Consider the following 17,965-nt stretch of genomic DNA (forward strand, 5'->3'; position numbering starts at 1 on the left):
TCTCAAATTAAAAGATGTGTTTGGTGAAAAATTGCCAATGACAAATGCACGAATTGTCGTCTGCTCTAGTCTTCGCAAATGACGTGAAGTCGCGCCTTGGTTTTTTTGGTTTTTTTTTACTGACGAGTTTTTGTTTTTACGATGTAAACGTCGCATTAAACGCTGATTTATACGGCGGCGTCGCCGCCATATTTAATGTGTCAAATTGACAGGATGAGTGAAGACGTTCAGACTGGGCATTGAACAATGTCTTGGTTGTGTTTGACCATTAGAACATCGTTTTGTGACAAGTTGTGTGCCTTTTTAGTGTCTTAATGCTATGATTACTAAATGCCGTGATTGTAAATTGTTTAGCTAACCTTTCTCAGACTTATCAGTTAGTTTCCCCAAAATAAAGGACTGAGAAAGCATTCAGAAGGAAAGGCTGCGCTGCGAGAAAAATAGACGTTCGACGTTACTACTATATTCAGTAAATAATTACTGAATCCAAAACAAAAAAATGTGGTGCTCTGGTTGCTATAGAAAACAAAGATTTCATCTTAATGGAATATTTAGTGACAGTAAATTAGGAGCTGTAAACACTAACAATATTAGAGAAATACATTAGTTGGTTGAATCCTTGAATATATCTTTCACGTTTTTGGGGAGAAAGAGTAAGCATTCATAATCATAAGATTAAAAGTGACGATTTGTATTCGCATTCTCATATATGAGGTGATCGGACTCTGCCCCATCCGATATGGCGGATGCGCTGACGTAGCCCAGCAGCGGGCCAACACTCTAAATGAGCTACTACATACAGCGTGTGTGCATATAGTCTGTGTATATGCATGATAAGTATGCATATGCTATTCCGTAGCTAAATGAAACCTTCAAACAAAAATATTTTAATACAAACAATATAAATGATCGTCTTGGTGAGCGGAACCCGGATGACGTCATTCTGCTTCCGCTAGCTTTTAGCCTCCCCGGCGTTGTCGAGTCGGAGTTCCCACGGTTCTTCTGGGTTTCACCGTCAAAATGGAGGAAAACGAGCCGTCATCCAACTCTTACAGGCTCAGGTGCTCCATTCCAGGGCACGAAATGGACGTCCGAGGTCTCGCGGCTGCTGCTTTCCCGGAAGGAGCGTTCGTTTCTGTGTCCAGAGACCGGACCGGAAGGATCTGGGTCCCAAACTCAAGGTAGCTAGCGTTAGCCTGCTAGTCTAAAATTCAGCATATAAAGTGACTTTGTTGCCCTCAATGTACATAATCCCCTCACGAGGAATAACCAAATAAAGATCTTTTCATCTTGCGGCTTTAAAGAGCTGTAATTTCTCTTCGTGTGCTTTTGTATGTGCTTTTGTAAGAGCTATTGGAATTAGCTTTGTCATTCATTCAGTTGGAGCACTTGTTATCGTCTTGCACGTACAATTTACTTTGCACTTATTTACTTTAAATTGCATAAAAATGTCATTCAGCTAAACGCACGTTTTCCTGTTGTTGCGAAGTCGCAAACCATTTTGTTGAAGTTAAGAACAATTTAAAAAAGCCCTTCAAAACACAATGTACTGCATGTTATATTTGTAAATAACTACACTACACTTCCACGTTTCAAGGTTTCATTCAGAGTACACATAAAAATGAGTAAAGTAAAATGAATTCAATCTTCTGCGTTCTGTCATTTAGACTGAAGCTATCAAATCAATGTTCCCCATTCGAATGAATTGAAATGCTATTAATCTGTTCTCGCTCCCTAAAGCAAAGCTGTTACACAAAACCTCGAGTCTTCCGCTGGAATAGAAGGAGTGTGTGTACACTTGTGCAACCACCTTATCTCAGTTTTTCATTTTTACTTCCCCTCCTGAAAATAGAGATTTTTAAAAGGTTAGTTGAGTAGTACGGATCAAATTAAAGACGGAAACAGTTTGAAATGAATTACTTTGGTCTTGTGTTTTACATCACAAAACCCTGACATTTGAGCAGGCGTTTGTAGACTTTTTCTATTGCCTTGAGAGTGTGCTACCTTGTGAGCGACGTCTTGACCGTGCTCCTCGCAAGTGTTTTCATTTCACGTCTTGACCATGCTCCTTGCAAGTGTTTTCATTTCTCAATTTAGTGTTAGCTGTCCTGTTCAAGCAACGGCCGAACGCGCATTTCTCCTTCCAACGACACAAAAATTGACTCGGTGTTTCCTTTTTGTTCACAGCCCCGACAACGGTTTCACGGAGATGCAATGTATGTCGGGCCACTCGAATTTTGTGTCGTGCGTATGCATCATCGTAGCGAGTGAAGTGCACCCCCGAGGACTCATTGCCACCGGGGGGAACGATAACAACATTTGCGTATTCACGCTGGACCAACCACAGCCCTTGTACACTCTTAAAGGTCACAAAAACACAGGTGAGCATGACCGCTTGGAATCACTTGCTGTCCCTTTGTCTTTTTTCATTTTTGACTTCATGAGTCAACGATGTAATCCACTAAAAATCTCCATATCCCCATTTGGGAGTATGGAATGAGAGCTTAGTCCCCAGTCCCTCTATCAGGCAGGATTTCATGTATTGAAACCCCGTTTTAAATTCCGTATGGTGAATCAAAAATATCCTGTGACGCCATATGTGCTGTGTCACCTTCACAATGTCCTGTGTCCACAGTTTGTACTCTGTCCTCCGGGAAGTTCGGGACACTTTTGAGTGGCTCTTGGGACACCACGGCCAAAGTGTGGCTGAGCGAAAAGTGCATGATGACGCTGCAGGGCCATTCCGCAGCGGTGTGGGCAGTGGCCATGTTGCCCGAGCAGGGACTCATGCTGTCTGGATCGGCAGACAGAACCATCAAGCTGTGGAAAGCAGGACGATGCGAGAGGACGTTTACAGGTAGCGAGCGCAAACATCAGCCAATATTCCTGCCAAGTCAGGCCATGGTATCGTTGTTGGCGTCAGTCATGGCTCTAGGGGGCCTTTGAGAAAGCGTTAGGGAAGATGATGTAACCGCGGTCGTTTGCTTTTTGTGAAGTTGGCTTTCATTCAAGAGAATGTCCGAATCGCCCGGCCTTCATTCGTCATCAAGAAAACGACCTCTTGTTCGCTTTTAGGTCACGAGGATTGTGTACGGGGACTTGTGGTGATCAGCGGCACTGAGTTCTTCTCTTGCAGCAATGACACCAGCATCAGGAGGTGGCTGGTGACAGGCCAATGTGCACAGGTGTACTACGGACACACCAACTACATCTACAGCATTGCCGTCTTCCCGAATAGTCAAGGTTTGTCGGTCCCCAATTAGATTGACAAAATGCGGCAATGCTGCAACCTTTGCCGCAACCTGCCAGGCACCGCTGAGCTCGACTGGACAAAATGCTTCTGTTTGCGAGTCTGTGTGTGAAGTAGCGATCGGCCCAAGGTTGCTAGTCACTGTAACAGCTGTGCTAAGTTCAAGTAGCCCACCCATTGCGTTTCGCGGTATCTGTTAGCATTAAGCTATTGGACTTGCATTATAATGATACGGTTTGCTTAGCGCTTTGGTGTTTCAATGTACATGGTTAATTCTGCTTTGCAATAAATGCGTTCGCTGCAATCCAACATTTTCCCGCCCCCGCTGAAAGTTTGCGCTTGTTGCGCTAGATTTTGTGAGCACGGGAGAGGACCGAACTGTGCGAATATGGAAGAGCGGCGAGTGTACGCAAACTATCCGCCTGCCTGCTCAGTCCGTGTGGTGCTGCTGCATCCTACCAAATGGCGACATTGCTGTCGGAGCGAGGTAACGCTTTCAAAACTTGAGTCCCCGTACCCCCCCCCCCAACCCATCTTTTGGCTCACCGTCTGGTCCTGCCACAGCGATGGCATCATCCGAGTATTTACGGAGGCCGAGGACCGCGTGGCAAGCGCTCAGGACCTGCAGGCCTTCGAGGATGAGCTCTCGAATGCCACCATCGACCCCAAGACGGGAGACCTCGGAGACATCAAAGTCGAGGAGCTGCCTGGACCGGAACACCTCAACGAGCCTGGTGCCCTTTTTTCTTTTCTTAAAAAAAAAAAAAAATCCTTTTTTCACAAAAGAAGAGATTTGAATTTCCAAATTGACCTCTTTTCAGCTGGCATTGATTTTTACAGAAATATCTTTGCGACCATCTGGCCGGATGCTTGACCTTTTTGTTTTCCAGGGAATCGCGATGGACAAACGCGACTGATTAAAGATGGACAGAAGGTGGAGGCGTACCAGTGGAGTGTCACTGACAGTCGCTGGGTGAAAATTGGAGATGTGGTCGGTGGCTCCAACCAGCAGGCCTCCAAAAGTGTCATGTATGAAGGAAAGGTGAGGCCGCGTGTTTGGGGAGAACAAGTTACGCGCTGTCCCTTTTGCAAATAGAATATGCGCCGACGCAATATTGACCCCGGCAAGAATTGTCTTGCAATAGCCCACGACATGGGGGCGGGGGCAAAATAAAAATCTTTTTTATGCTGTTTTTATTCTTTCATGAATCAGAATCGCTTCATCGACAGAAAAACAATCACCCGCGCAATACAGAACGGGAGTACGCTGGTTCGCCTTGCCCTGTTTTCACAGAGGGAAACGAAAAACATAGGGGGGGTGGAGCAACCCAAACCGAGCTCCTGTAAGGGGAGCACAGTATTGAGGACACAAGCTTATGTGCGGACAGCTCTCAAAACTGTTTCGAGCTCCCCCTTGAACGTTATTACCGCTGTCCCGTAACAAAAACACACACACATGAATGGCATGGACAGTTTCCTTTTGTCTAGAGACAGAGCAGCCACAACAAACCTGGACAGAATTATAATATATTTAAGATGAAATCATTTGTTCAAGGTCCTCTTCCCGTATATATATATTTTTTAACAAACACATTCAAAAAAACAAACAAGAAAAAGCCCCTTAGTGGGAACATGGTTTTCAGTAATTTTGTGAAATGTGGCCGGACCTTCCCCCCCCCCCGCAGGAGTACGATTACGTCTTCACGATTGACGTGAACGAGGGCGGGCCATCCATGAAGCTGCCTTACAACGTATCGGAGGACCCCTGGCTGACGGCGCACAACTTTTTGCAGAAGAACGACCTGAGCCCCATGTTCCTGGACCAGGTTGCTAATTTTATCATGGAAAACACCAAAGGACACGCGGCGGGGCCCGCGCAGCCCGCCGGCGGCGACCCCTTCACCGGTGAGGAAGAGCCCTTTCCGGCAAAAGAGCATTTGCGCTGCGCGTCGCACGCCAGACGTGACAGAAAGGTTGCGGGACTGGCGTCGCGCTGTATTACAGGCGCCTGCAAACCCTTTGTTCTTTGTCGCTCCGGCAGGAGGGGCTCGCTACATCCCGGGGGCCGCGGACGGAGGGCCACATTTTGGAGGCGATCCCTTCACAGGTGCAGTATTTGGCTTGAAAACGGTAAAAAGCAGTTGGGCTCCCTACTGACATGGCCTTCGACCCCCCCCCCCCCCCCCCCCCCCAGGCTCTGGGCGTTACATCCCCGGCTCCGGCCCCGACTCGGTCGCTCCTCAAGGCGTGGCAGATCCCTTCACAGGTCTTCCTCATCCCACCCGATGCGGAGCGCAAGAGCCGAAAGCCAGATGAGCATTTTGATGCCTTTCCTTTTGGCAGGTGGAGGTGCTTATTCTTCAGCAGCACTAAGGCAGAAAAGCAGCAACATTTACTTCCCCAAGACGGATGGCGTGGCCTTTGAGCAAGCCAACATTTCGCAGATTGTTGGTGAGCATCTGCGGTTGCGGCCGAAAAGCCGGCGGCGTCGCGTTTGGGTCAGGTGTGGACTTTGGTGCCTTTCTTCAACCAGGCAAGATGAAAGAGCTGAACGCGGGGGCCCCTCAGGAGCACAAGCTCTCCGAAGACTTCCTGGAAAGTCTGGAGAGGCTGCTGGCGTCCGTCTGCGGGCCTGACGAGTGCCCGCCAACCATTCAACAGATCAACCTCCTTTGGAAGGCCTCACACTGGCCCGAAGGTAGATGCCGTCGTCTCGCATTCCAGTTCAGAAGTGTAAGGAATCAAATGCATGAGCAATGTACCGCGAGGAAAAGTTGCGTCGGCTCTGTGAAGTATTTTGCGCGAGGCTCCTCTTCGCTACGAGCGATAGGGCCGCGGTGGGTGGTGGGATCTCCGGAGCGCAACGGGGCTCGATTTGAGTCGGTCGGGCTGCGCTAGTTGCGGGAGAAAATGGATGGCGCGTTTGAAATCTTGAAATTCGTCTTGAAATTCCACCCCGGCTCTTTTTGGGAGTCGTGTCCATTTTGAGTCGGAGCCCAGAGTGAGCGCGTCTTCTTCTCCACCCGGCCAGATATCGTGTTTCCCGTCCTGGACATTCTAAGGCTGGCCGTGCGCCACCCGCAGGTCAGCGAGAGCCTGTGCGGCGAGGCGGAGGGCGTCCAGCTGTGCAACCACCTCCTGAGCCTGATGAGGCCCGAGGGCCGCGCGGCCAATCAGATGCTGGCGCTGCGGATCCTGTGCAACTGCTTCAGCAGCGGGCACGGCCAAGCGCTCCTCATGGCCCAGCGCGAAGCCGTCCTGTCGCGGGCGGCCGACCTGGCCGCCGTCTGCAATAAGAACATCCACATTGCCCTGGCCACCCTGGTGCTGAACTACGCCGGCTGCCTGCACAAGCACCGCGACCTGGAGGCCAAAGCCCAGTGCCTGTCCGTGGCCAGCCGAGCGCTGGAGACCGTTCGGGACAAGGAAGCTGTGTTTCGGCTGCTGGTGGCGCTGGGAACCACCGTGGCCTCCGACCAGACGGCCCGGGACCTGGCCCGCTCCCTGGGGGTCAGCGCGCAGATTTCCCGCTACTCAAACGTATCCGATCCCTCCAAGCTGGGCGACTGTTGTCAGCTGGTTTTGAAAGAGCTGCAATGACAACCTTGCCAAAGATCACTTTCTGACAACCGCCAGCTCTTCCGCCCGTCGGCCTTTGGGGGGAACGTGTTCTGCAATAAATAAAAGGACACCTTCAAGGGTTTGCATTCGACACCTTCATTTGCAAATGGCCTTCGCTTGTCTTCCTTCCGATGAATGATGAAACAGTGGCTTGGTTCACTGATCGCGCGGAAAGACGAGGGGACCTCAGGAAGGGCTTCGTCGTTAATATACTGTGTGTTCCAATTCAGAAAAGGAGGTTGTTACACAGTGCGAAGCGTATTTTCAGGAATTATTCGACACTTAAAATGGAAAGAAACCAGGGATGGCCAACTTAAATGCTCAAGGGGGCCGCGTCGACAAAATACGGCCTCTTAATAGATTTCATTTTGGATGATCTATTTTTCAATGCATGCACATAAGATCCACTATCGGAAGCCAACAACTAAGAGTATGAGGCGAACAAAATAACCACATCCCGCGTTGTTGTTTCTTTCCCCCAGCAAAGGGCTCGCTCGCATCCAAATGACCATTCAAGGGTGGCGCAAACGTACTGCGCAAGAAACCAACATTAAGTGCAAGAATTGTTTTGTTTTGTTTTTTTCCAGAAAAATCAACTCACTTGCAATTGTAATATTGTTGTGGTACCGTTTGTCATTCCAAATCCGCCCCCAAAATATTAGGCCTGCTCACGTGGTATTGGGCAGTCGAAGACCTGGTGAAAGCGCAACTCAGACACGTTTGCCATTTAGTGGTGATTGATGAGACTGCAGCCGACCCCTGCGTTTTCATAGTTTGGCACCGCGGATTCGCACGTTGGGGGATTTTTTTCTTAGCAATATTAGAATATATATTAGAATATTTCCCTTTTTTATATGCCCCCCCCCCTCCCCCGCTTTTCGTGGAAAACGCTTTGAATGTTTATCAATTGAAGGATTTTGAGGGTCTGTAAAAATGAAATTTTACAAAAATGTCGCCCATCCCGGATATAAAGTATACCTTAATAAAGCATACTTTTGATGTCAAATTTGATCTAGGGATCAAACGTAACTATTTTTTTTCTTCGATTTGTTTCCCAACGCCCGTACTGTATTATGTACTGCATCGATACTCCACTCCGCTGGGAGCGCATTGTCAAATGTAAAGTGAAACAACGGCTGCTAAGACGACTTCCGGCCACGGACGGAAACTACAAAAGGAAGGAAACTTTGGCGGTCGCCTCAAGTGGCGCGAGCAGTTGAGATCTTTCTTGACAGAAAGGTAGGTCGGAAAAAATGCTTTAAAAGCGGCGGTTCTGATTTGGAATTGAACTTATTAGCTGTTGTCGAAGCAAAACGAGCCTGCTGACTGGACATTGTGCCTTCCCCCCCACCGCAGAAGTAACGATGGCGAGCCAAATGCAAAAAGACTACGGCGCCAATCTGTGGTTGTGTCTCCTTGCACTTGGCCTGCAGCCTGAAAAGCGAATGCATCTCTTTCCGAGCAGTTCAAAACACATCAAAATGGGACCGTAAGTCTTCCCTTTGTCATATGGTGGGGAATTTCCCGAAACCTTTCCGGTAACGTACATGGGAAGAGTATCTGGTGAATGTTGGCGGGCTCAACCTTAAACGCAAAAGTGATAAATGGTTTGTCGTGTGCTTAATAGGAATATGTTCGACAAACCCAACAAGGATGCCTTCCGTATTGTTATCCAGTTCCTGTTGGAAAAACTCAATCCAACACGATTTCAGCAGACATACAAGTAAGGAGATTCAGGAACCGTGTGTCCCTGTGGAATCCTTTTCATCAACTCATTTTCTTTTCTTTCTTTTTTTTTTTTTTTTTAATTTTTAAGATTATGCTGGCCTCCCTTTACAGCCGAACAAGATGTTGAGTTTCGCAAATTGACCCGCTTTTGGCTGCAAGAAATAATGGTGAGCATTTGAAAGTGTTGGGTAAGCCATGGTCATTTTGTCCTCAAACGTTCATGATGCTGTGCTTTTGTGTGCGCGTCTTTTTAGGTTGAAACTGGATACACAGGCTCCAAAGTTCTGGCGTCATCGTTACTCTTGCCCGGAGGCCCCAAATTCACCAGTTTGATGGTCCATTTAGTCATGCATGTCATGCAACAGGAAATGAAAACGTTCACCGCAGGTAGGCCCCTATTCAGCGCCACTTGAGAAAATCTTGCAAGTTGCGCATCTTCAAATGTTTGATTTAGATGACAGCTGGGTTGCGGATGCCGTGTTCAAGCCAACCTCTTCGCGCCACATGGCAGTGAAGAGGCTCCACTTGGTCAGAAAGAAATTTTGGGAGCAGGTGGCACACCGGGATCGCTTTCTGCTGGAGGTGCAGAAAAAAGCCCAGTGAGTCCTTGGGTGCCTGGATTTAAGTTTTCATTTAATTGAAGTTGAAAAATGTGAGTGTTTTTAATACAGCACTGTTAGTTTTGGTGAGATATTTGTATTTATTGTTTTATGTTGTTACTTACTTTAAAAAAATATATAGGGCTGGGCAATAATTCAGTATCAAAAACTGTATATACTGCAATAGACGCCTGATAAATATCAATAGGAATTGCACTCAATATAATATCTACTTAAAAAAAAAATTGGGGCGTAAACCCAACCCAATCATTCCTGTAGGCCGAGGCTACAGTATGATGTTCAATTTACATCAAATTTGGAGCACAAAAGCATGTTTTGCTACCAGATATTTTGAATGGTATTTTTCCTCTTGATGATTGGGTTTTATTTCATTTGGATCTTTTGATCCATTGAATTGCTTTTCTTCTTCTTTTTCCTCCAGGTTGCCATTTTCAAGATGTATACATCTGAATTACTTATCGTGATAGATTTCAACCGTATCGGCCTGCCCTCATTTTTTTATGGTTATCAATGTTGATATTATGCTTTGTGTTAAAACAAAAAGCTGTTTTTACACAGTGCAGAAAAATCAGCTTACAATGATAATGCAAACAAATTTGCGGCTGTTATCACTTCAACTTATATGTGTGGACGTTACTCATCTTGACACCATAATTAAATGTATCGATAAAATAAAGGCAAGAAAAGCAACCGAAAGGAAACCCTTTTATTGCGATATGAAAACGGCGGCAGGGGTTTGCGATCGGTGTCGAAGCACCCGCCCGCTTTGCTGTGGCGGGAGAGCCATTTAGCATTGCGGCCTTGAGGTCAGAGTGTGTTTGGCTTGTCTTTTAGGAGCCTGGCAGATTCAATGCGAGATCTGAGAGCTGAGAGTAAGAAGTATGACGAGCTACTCAAGTAGGTCAACCCCCCACCCCCCCTTATTTTGCGCTGTCATTCTTACACGAGACTGCGCCGGTCAATCAGTCTTTTATCTTTCAACTTTGCAGGCAGCACGTTGGCGATTGCGTTCGAGAGGATCCCGCTGATAAAGCAGAAACGGTAATGTTACAAATAGGAGAGGTCTGCGTTTTGTTTGGCCTCAAGAAACGCAAATGCCGGCGTTCAGGTTGGATCCCTGTGGGCGAGCGTGGACGGGATGCTCTCGGCCACCGAGCCAGACCGGAGGGTGTTGGAAAGCGTGCTGGAAGGAGACGTGAACCGGCACGCGCTCGACGGCCGCCCCCTGCAAATTCCTCACAGCCTGCTGGAGAGGATGGAGCGGCCCTCGCAGCAGGTGAGTGCGGCGGGGAGCGCGCGCTGACCCCGCTGGCTCGCCGCACTGTGACGCATTGCGCGTGCGCTTGGCAGTTGAGCTCGGGCAAAGCGTACGAGGCCGGCCAGCTGAACCTCCTGTGGCCTTTGGAACTGTTGAACCACTCCCTGCGCCTCCTGAAGGAGGGCTCGCCCCCGCGCGGGGGCGAGCCGCGGCTCGGCCCGCCGCACTTGCAGCAGATACAGCGGCAGGTGGCCCGCCAGCTGCAGGAACTTAAACTGCTCAGGTAAACCGTCCAAGAGGGCAAATATGTGGTCTACGCCTGAGCGGCCACCTTGACTTTCTCTTTTACTGTCGTACTGCCTGTCTGCAAGTCTTCCTGCCGTCTTTGTGTGTGAATGTTCAGCATACGCTGAAAAAAATGATTGCGTTTACACAATTTTATTCTTTCAAGTGGTTGTATAAAATAAAATCGTCTGTGTCCAGATGCATTTTTAAAGTAGATGTTTAGTCTGCTAAAAAAAATCTATTTGGATTCAGATGATTTTATTTCGTGCGACCACTTGAAACAATAAAATTGCGCCGACGGTGCACAGCAAATTTTTCAGTGTACGAAGAAATATCACGACTGGAACTTGATGCTAATTTTCTATTTGCCTGTCAATGGGATTTTCCACTGACTTTCGCATTAGCGCTGGTGATGTTTGTAAAAGAAAGAATGTCAGAATAAGTAAATATATGTTCAGTATCCCTTTTTTTTTTTTTTTTTTTTTTGTGTGTTGTTTTTGCACGGTTTGAACTAGGCTGAATATTTCCAAGGAGGAAATTCCCAAGATGAGGAGTGCCATCAGAGAGCTGGAAGTGGTTTGGGACCGCAAGTGGGCGGGCCCACTAAAAGGCAAATCTTTAGCCTCATTGTTCAATGACGATCCGGTGAGTGATCATTCGGAGTCGCATTGAGAAATTGAAGTCTCCTTTTTAACGCAAGTATTTTCCTTTGAATTGGGTTTTTGTAGGTACTTGGCCTTCTGGCAATGCCAATGCCTCGCCTGTCGTACGGCGCAGCGCTCGACGCCACTTGCGTCTTCTCCCGGTTTCCTGCCAGGCTTCTCGGTGAGAGGCGTCCAACGCCATTGCGGTCCACCTCCGTTGGGTTGTCACCAACGTTGCCACAATCGAACTTGCTCGACCGATGACTTGACTCGATCGCTAACTTGGTTCACTTCAAAGTAACTCAGATGACCAGATCCTTTTCACTTAGCGATGCCAAAAACCCCGCCAATCGAAATTGACTCCCGCTTTGTGTGGTCAAAATGTGACATGGCGCACGCGTGACGTCGCGCTCCCACGCGGGAACGGCGATGGTGACGTTTTGCTGCACGCGCGCACCTGAGGGAAAAACCCGATTGAACAATGATTCCGATTCAAGTGTTGTCAAATGTCACTCACTGCTGCACCCAAGCGTCAGCTTCAGTCGTTGCCTTTTCACTCGAATGGTGAGTGGCGATTGGCTTTCTGTGAGCTGATTGCTGTACGGTAACAAATTGTCTTTGCAAAGTTATGAAAGTGCGAAAAGTGGCATGTTGGAGTCAAAAATGGCTATGTGAAGGAAGGCGTTGTCGCCGTCACTGCTTGTCATGTCTCCCGTTGCTTGTGCGAACTTCCAGACAAGTCTTCAGAGTGTCTTTCTCCGGCGGACGGTGGAAATGAAAGCAATGCTTCCTCAGACCCCAAAAGGTAACTGCCATCTTTGTTTGAAAACATTGTGCGTGCGGTGGGAGGCAGATACCTGGGCAGTCCTAAGCGGTGCTCTGTCCATCACTAGTCCTCCCCATAGTATCCGTGCTCTCTGATGACTGTGGCGAGCGGAGAGAAATTACCACAGACAGATACGGAGCAGACACTTGCCCCTCAAAACAAGCTTTTGTCACTTATTGTGTGCGCTGGCGTAGGGCTGAACGATTATTATAAGAAAACATTTTAATTGCACTCTTTCTGGCATATGATTTTAGATGTTTTTTTTTTTTTTTTTTTTTTTTTTTTTTCTTCTCAAGTTTCAGTGAAAAATTCACACATGGACAGAAAATGACAGCATAACATGTACCCAAACGCAAAGATGAAAACTGAGGGCGTGGGGAAGGGGGTTGTCAAAGTTAATCCAAGGAAAACATATTTTCCACAACAGTAAAGCAGAGGCCCCAGATTCATGTCGCTTGTGACTGTAGCGGTGCCGTGAGGTGCGTCCGCTTGGCACGGCGCTTCTGATTTGGTGTAAAATTGTGTTTTGAAGTGATCCTGGACCACTTGGGGGCCCGGCCAAAAACCGCAGCTTTTGCTTTGTCCAAAATGGGTCTGAAAAGGAGAAATGGTTCAGCCCTACACTAGCGCTTCCAAACATGAAATGCTCCATAACGACGTCTTTTTGTTTGCAAGCGGCTGTTGCCTGGCAGCAGAAGATCGTCCGCCACGCGACGCGCCCGCCGCAGTTGCGCCCGCCGCAGTTGCGCCCGCCGCAGTTGCGCCCGCCGCAGTTGCGCCCGCCGCAGTTGCGCCCGCCGCAGTTGCGCCCGCCGAGTCGTCCGGATTCAACTCCTCTTTTGACTGGCTTCTTGACATGCCTCCATCTCGTCATCGCGAGGCGACGCCTGAACGGACGCAGGTGCCGTTTCACTTTCACTTGACGGTTTTGGGCTCACTTGATCCTCATTGTCTGTCTGGAACGCATCACGGGCAAGCTCATTTTAGTTCACCGCAACTACGTAAAATGGAAAAGCAATGCAATGCTTATCAGAAAATTAAAACTAACCCAAACCAAATTGTACATTTGCAAAATTAGATCTATAGCAAAAATGTCTTTTGGTTTTTTCCTTGTCAAGGAATTTAATATTTACCGGTAGTATTTTTTTCAGCAGCACGGCCGGAACGAGAAAGATTGAACGGTCGTTTGGGAATTGGAACTTGAATTGATAGTCGATTTCAAGCCAAGAATTGACTTTCAAAGTTGGCAACTTGCCAAAGATGGGACAGAAAGCGAGGCCATCTGAGCTTTAAGACTTGAGGGTGTTGTCATGCGCAGAACTTTAGAAGCAACACTTATTGTACTTCAAAGTCTGTCAACTGTACCTGTATTTGATTTGTGGATGGTTGTTTTTAAAATATTCTACACAATACTTTAAAAAAAAAATTTTTTTATCATGCACAACATGAGATACACTTTTGAAAATGGATACTAAAACCCACTCTAAAAAGTAAAAAATAACGAGATTATAACTTCAAATATATAGTAATAATTCCGAGCCATTTTAACCTTGATCACAGGTCACGTTGAGGGCGTCCGGCCGCAGTCAGTCAAAAGCGACGACGAAGCCAATGTTAGACCTGGAATGTGATAACCTCGCTGACCAGGTATAGTGTTTTGTTTTGGGTTTTTTTTGTCAAATAATTACTAGCAATGCCGCGCTAACACGTGTCTGTAAAAGTTTGCAGATGCTGTAACCACAAGCAGTCCGACAGCAGACAGACTGGCAGGTTTGGAACTGGGGGGAATTCTCAGCATCCTTCATGGCAACCCCTTCAACACCAGAAAGCAGCTCCCTCGCACACCGGAGAGTTTGAGTGAGTTGCCTTCTGCTTTTCCTTCACTTTCCCCTAAATTTATTTTCTAAGCAAAGTAGCACCATTTTGTACTAAGCAGAATTTTTTTTTTTTTTTTTGGACTTTGACATTTTTCAATTAAAGTCTTTAAACAATCATGGAAATAGTTGTGGATTCATTTGATCATCAATTAATCACATAACTCATTGAAATAAAGTAGTATACACACAGTAATGAACTCATTCAGTGCCAAGGAGATTTGTCTTTTCACAGTCCAGCCATTCAATCCCAGGAATTTATTTATATATTTTTCAAACCTTAGGGCAGGGGTGTCAAAGTCAAATGGACGGAGGGCCAAATAAAACATTTTGCGACAAGCCGAGGGCCGGACTGATAAAATGTTCATTGAAATGTTTTAAAATGTCCGGATTGGATATGGTCCTTCGCGCCTGCTGATGATGTCAGGCTTTATATTTGCGTAATATATCTCTTTGCCTCTATGTTTGTCAAGCCCCTGGCTGTTGTGTTTTTATCTTCCGAGTTACTAAATAAAATAAAGTACATTACTGCTACTTTTGCGAGGCAGCTCGTACATCACTTCCGTTTGCGTTTCTCCTGCCAAACTGGAAACAATTTTCTGGTTGACTCGGGCTGCAAGATTGTCTGAACTGTACATAATTGGAGGAAAAACGGAGAGGATCATATGATTGGTATGATGTCTCCAGCTGACTCTATTTTAGTGTGGCAAGGTATGAATGTGTGTGTGCCCCTGTCAGAAAACACAGGCCCGTCTTACTCTTGACACGTCGATTTGTTGTGGTCTGCAACAACACAAAGAATAACCCGGCAACATCAACCAATGCATATCCGTTTGTTAACAATATGCCGAAACATTACAATTCACTGGAGTAAGCAATTAAACAGCCAAACAATACATACAATACGCATTCACACGTTTCATCACTAGAATAGTTAGCATGCTAGCCGAAATATCTAACTAGTGTTCATCAACGTGACATCACTCGCGAGAACATATCTAGGCGATTGTGTACAGCAGTTACCTGACTTATTAAACTCGCCCTTTAACATTTACACACAACAAACGTGGTGAAACACGGGCAATCTGCAACTCCTGAGTTTGCTGGCACAAACAAACTACTAGCTGTGTCAAAGGGAGAAAAAAAGAAAAAATGTCACTCGCTATCAACACTTGGCGCTCGAGGAGAATTCAATGCCTGCTCACAGTGTGGGACGTCTCCGCACTACATCAAAACTCAATGAATTTATCAAACGCCAACAATTACTAATAATAAAACAACGTGAGATTTCTAACATGAAGTATTTCTTATTAAAGTGTGCTTTACTCCAAATCACTTTTCACCGCAATCCTATTCTGAAAGCCACGAAAAGTGACGTCACCGGTCGGCACGTAGACGACCGAAGGACAAACCTCGCAAAAGTAGCGGTAATGTTCGTTATAACAACAGCCAGGTGGTGGCAAACATAGATGCAAGATGTTGTCTGTGTGTGTTGTGCTCGAATTTGTGTCTTGCCAAGTTGTTTTGTTTCCGAGGTTAATGAACGCTTCGTGCGGCTGGATGGGAGGGCATGCGAGCGAGAGTAGCGCAGGACGAACAGGAGAGCCGTTGCTCTTTGTTGACTGAACGGTTGTCGTACTGTGTTTGCGTCGGTTGCGGCCCACGGCAGCCGGTCGGACTCATAAAAACGTGATGATTAAACTACGTCTGTGCTCTTGGAAGACGCTACGATATATTTTAAAGCGCGACGTCATCGGCACGCGCGAAGCACCCGATCACATCTGCTACCCACACCGGCTTGCTGCGGGCCGCCGGCCGGATCGAATACTGAAGCAATATCATCCCAGGGGCCGTAGAAAACAGTCTCGACTTTGACATATGTGCGTTAGGGTCAAAGCGGGTCCGAAAATGTCTGGCACTGAACTGAGTTGAATAGAATTGAAATACACTTCAATTCGTTCTGCGCCTTCTGTTGCGCCTGCCTCGGCCCCAAGGGGGCAGTATAATAGTCACACTGACAAAAGAGAAGAGATTGGCCTGAAACGGAAGTTTCTCATTTTTGAATTTCCTTCCCTCCGTTTTGTAGTTGAGGACGTGAAGAGCTCCTGGCAAAAGGCGCTCGAGGACGACAACGACGCAAAGAAGTGCGACGACGGCGTGCTCGGCTGCCGCACTCCCCTCCGCGAGCCTTGCGGCGGCGGCGGCGGCGGCGGCGCGCGTCAACCCGGAAGCTTAGGCGGCCCCTCCTCGTCCTCAAACGGCAGCAGCCGGCAGTCGTTTTGGGGCACCTTCCACATGGACACCCCCATCAGCCTACAACAAGAAACGCTGCCCCAACTGCTGAGCTTCGACAGTCTACTGAGCCTCGACGACGAGGAAGAAGTACTCGGCCTGGACACGGACGAGACGCGGTTGGCGCCGAACTCGGGCCGTGGCTCAGCCGAGCGCCTTCTGTCGGCTTGCGATGTTACGGCTGCCGGCGGAGAGTGACTGTCGCCGCCGGCTATTTTGACACACTGGACAAGACCCCGCCGCTAAAGCACGACCGCCTCCCTCCGCTCGGCACGTTCTCGCCGATGGACGACGACAACAATTTAGTGTCGCTGTTTTGTACAGTACATGGGTTGTCTGAATTGCATCAACTCGCTGTTTCAGAAGTTAGGTTTCCAGCCCACCCCATCTTTTTACAGAAACGCTTTCATTATCGCAATTGAAACTGTTGCTGCGCAGTCTTTTAGATTCTAACATCTGGCCCGTTTCGCTGAACGGCTGTCGTCTCAAATCAATTGCTGCCGTTAAAATCCAATGGAAGTCATTGTTTTGCTTTGTTACCTTAAATGTGGGTATACAAGAGACAGACGGTGATGCAAACGCACAGTCAAAATGTTAGCGCTGCTAACATACCTTGATAGCCGTGGTTTTAGATTACAAGTTGGAAAGTCCAATTATGCTCTGTATTTCAAAATTCAATCGGTGAGTGTGTTTTAATGTTTGGTTATTAATACATGTTTGTAGATAAATCAATAATAAAGTTCAGCATTTGCTTTGTTGCGATGGTACACATTTGGAAGAATATAATGTCCCAAATTGTGGAAAGAAATTTGATAAGTCAAACTGGTGGGACATTACAAAGTACAAATACTTTTTACTGGCGATTTCTCAATTGCCTCTATTGTCCTTGTTTTTCAAATGACTTTTAATACCTACATTTGTACTTCTCTACTTTGTCTAAATAGTGGTGGTGCCAGGGTTTTATCGTGGAGGGGCACAAGGCTGCCAGACGGTCTGCAAAACTAAAACTTGGAAACACGTTTTCAAGAATCAACATCCATTTTATATTGAATAACATTTGCGCACACACACACATCTAAAACATGGGCAACACCAGTTACCAATATAAAGAAACCTTTTTTTTTTTCAATAGCTACAATGTATAATGCATGAAATTGTAAAAAAGGGGGCTCTCTAGTGGCAGCCCGGGGAAGGTGCCTGTCAGGGTGAATTCTAGAAAAGGCAATTATCCTGCCTGGCACATGGGGGGGTTCCAAGCATATTTCAAGGGAGCAGTGCCCCACTGGATTCCTTCTATCTCCATCAGTGCTAAATAGCTGTGGGAGCAATGCTAGCTAGCTAGCTGTTTTTTCGTTGTGCTGAATTATTGAACTGAATATTGGTTGTAACTGACGGTAAAAATACTTGTGTACTTAAGTAGCCTGTACTTTTAAGGAGCGTCGTGAACAGAATTGTTCAGTGACTCAAAGACTTGAATTGTGTGGAAAAAGGTGCACTTCCGCCATGTGGTTTTACTCTGAAATCGCAAACAGGAAAAAGACAAACCCAGACTCGCTAGCTTGATGAC

The 17,965-nt window shown here is 47.0% G+C and overlaps 2 protein-coding genes and 1 non-coding gene across 3 annotated transcripts; all 3 read left to right on the forward strand.

The window, feature by feature from the left end:
- Positions 1–762: 762 nt before the first annotated feature.
- plaa (phospholipase A2-activating protein) lies at positions 763–6,978 on the forward strand. Its single transcript, XM_086054627.1, has 13 exons — positions 763–1,181; positions 2,188–2,381; positions 2,636–2,857; positions 3,076–3,243; positions 3,602–3,737; positions 3,815–3,984; positions 4,141–4,292; positions 4,936–5,155; positions 5,292–5,357; positions 5,445–5,516; positions 5,594–5,701; positions 5,784–5,948; positions 6,282–6,978. Exons 1-13 carry the CDS (start codon positions 1,021–1,023, stop codon positions 6,848–6,850), a joined length of 2,403 nt encoding a protein of 800 aa, XP_085910753.1. The 5' UTR covers positions 763–1,020; the 3' UTR covers positions 6,851–6,978.
- Positions 6,979–7,940: 962 nt separating this feature from the next.
- haus6 (HAUS augmin-like complex, subunit 6) lies at positions 7,941–17,165 on the forward strand. Its single transcript, XM_086054640.1, has 17 exons — positions 7,941–8,110; positions 8,228–8,360; positions 8,499–8,594; positions 8,688–8,766; positions 8,854–8,986; positions 9,054–9,198; positions 10,054–10,116; positions 10,209–10,260; positions 10,328–10,495; positions 10,570–10,760; positions 11,278–11,407; positions 11,491–11,587; positions 12,142–12,211; positions 12,908–13,133; positions 13,793–13,879; positions 13,954–14,089; positions 16,193–17,165. The coding sequence occupies exons 2-17, from the start codon at positions 8,236–8,238 to the stop codon at positions 16,594–16,596; spliced, it is 2,202 nt and encodes a 733-aa protein (XP_085910766.1). The 5' UTR covers positions 7,941–8,110; positions 8,228–8,235; the 3' UTR covers positions 16,597–17,165.
- LOC147150680 (small Cajal body-specific RNA 8) lies at positions 12,250–12,380 on the forward strand. Its single transcript, XR_015085966.1, has one exon.
- Positions 17,166–17,965: the final 800 nt, after the last annotated feature.

The sequence above is a fragment of the Filicampus tigris genome, chromosome 2 (genome assembly GCF_054856515.1).
Source record: "Filicampus tigris isolate MCC_2025a chromosome 2, RoL_Ftig_1.0, whole genome shotgun sequence".
NCBI lineage: Eukaryota > Metazoa > Chordata > Actinopteri > Syngnathiformes > Syngnathidae > Filicampus > Filicampus tigris.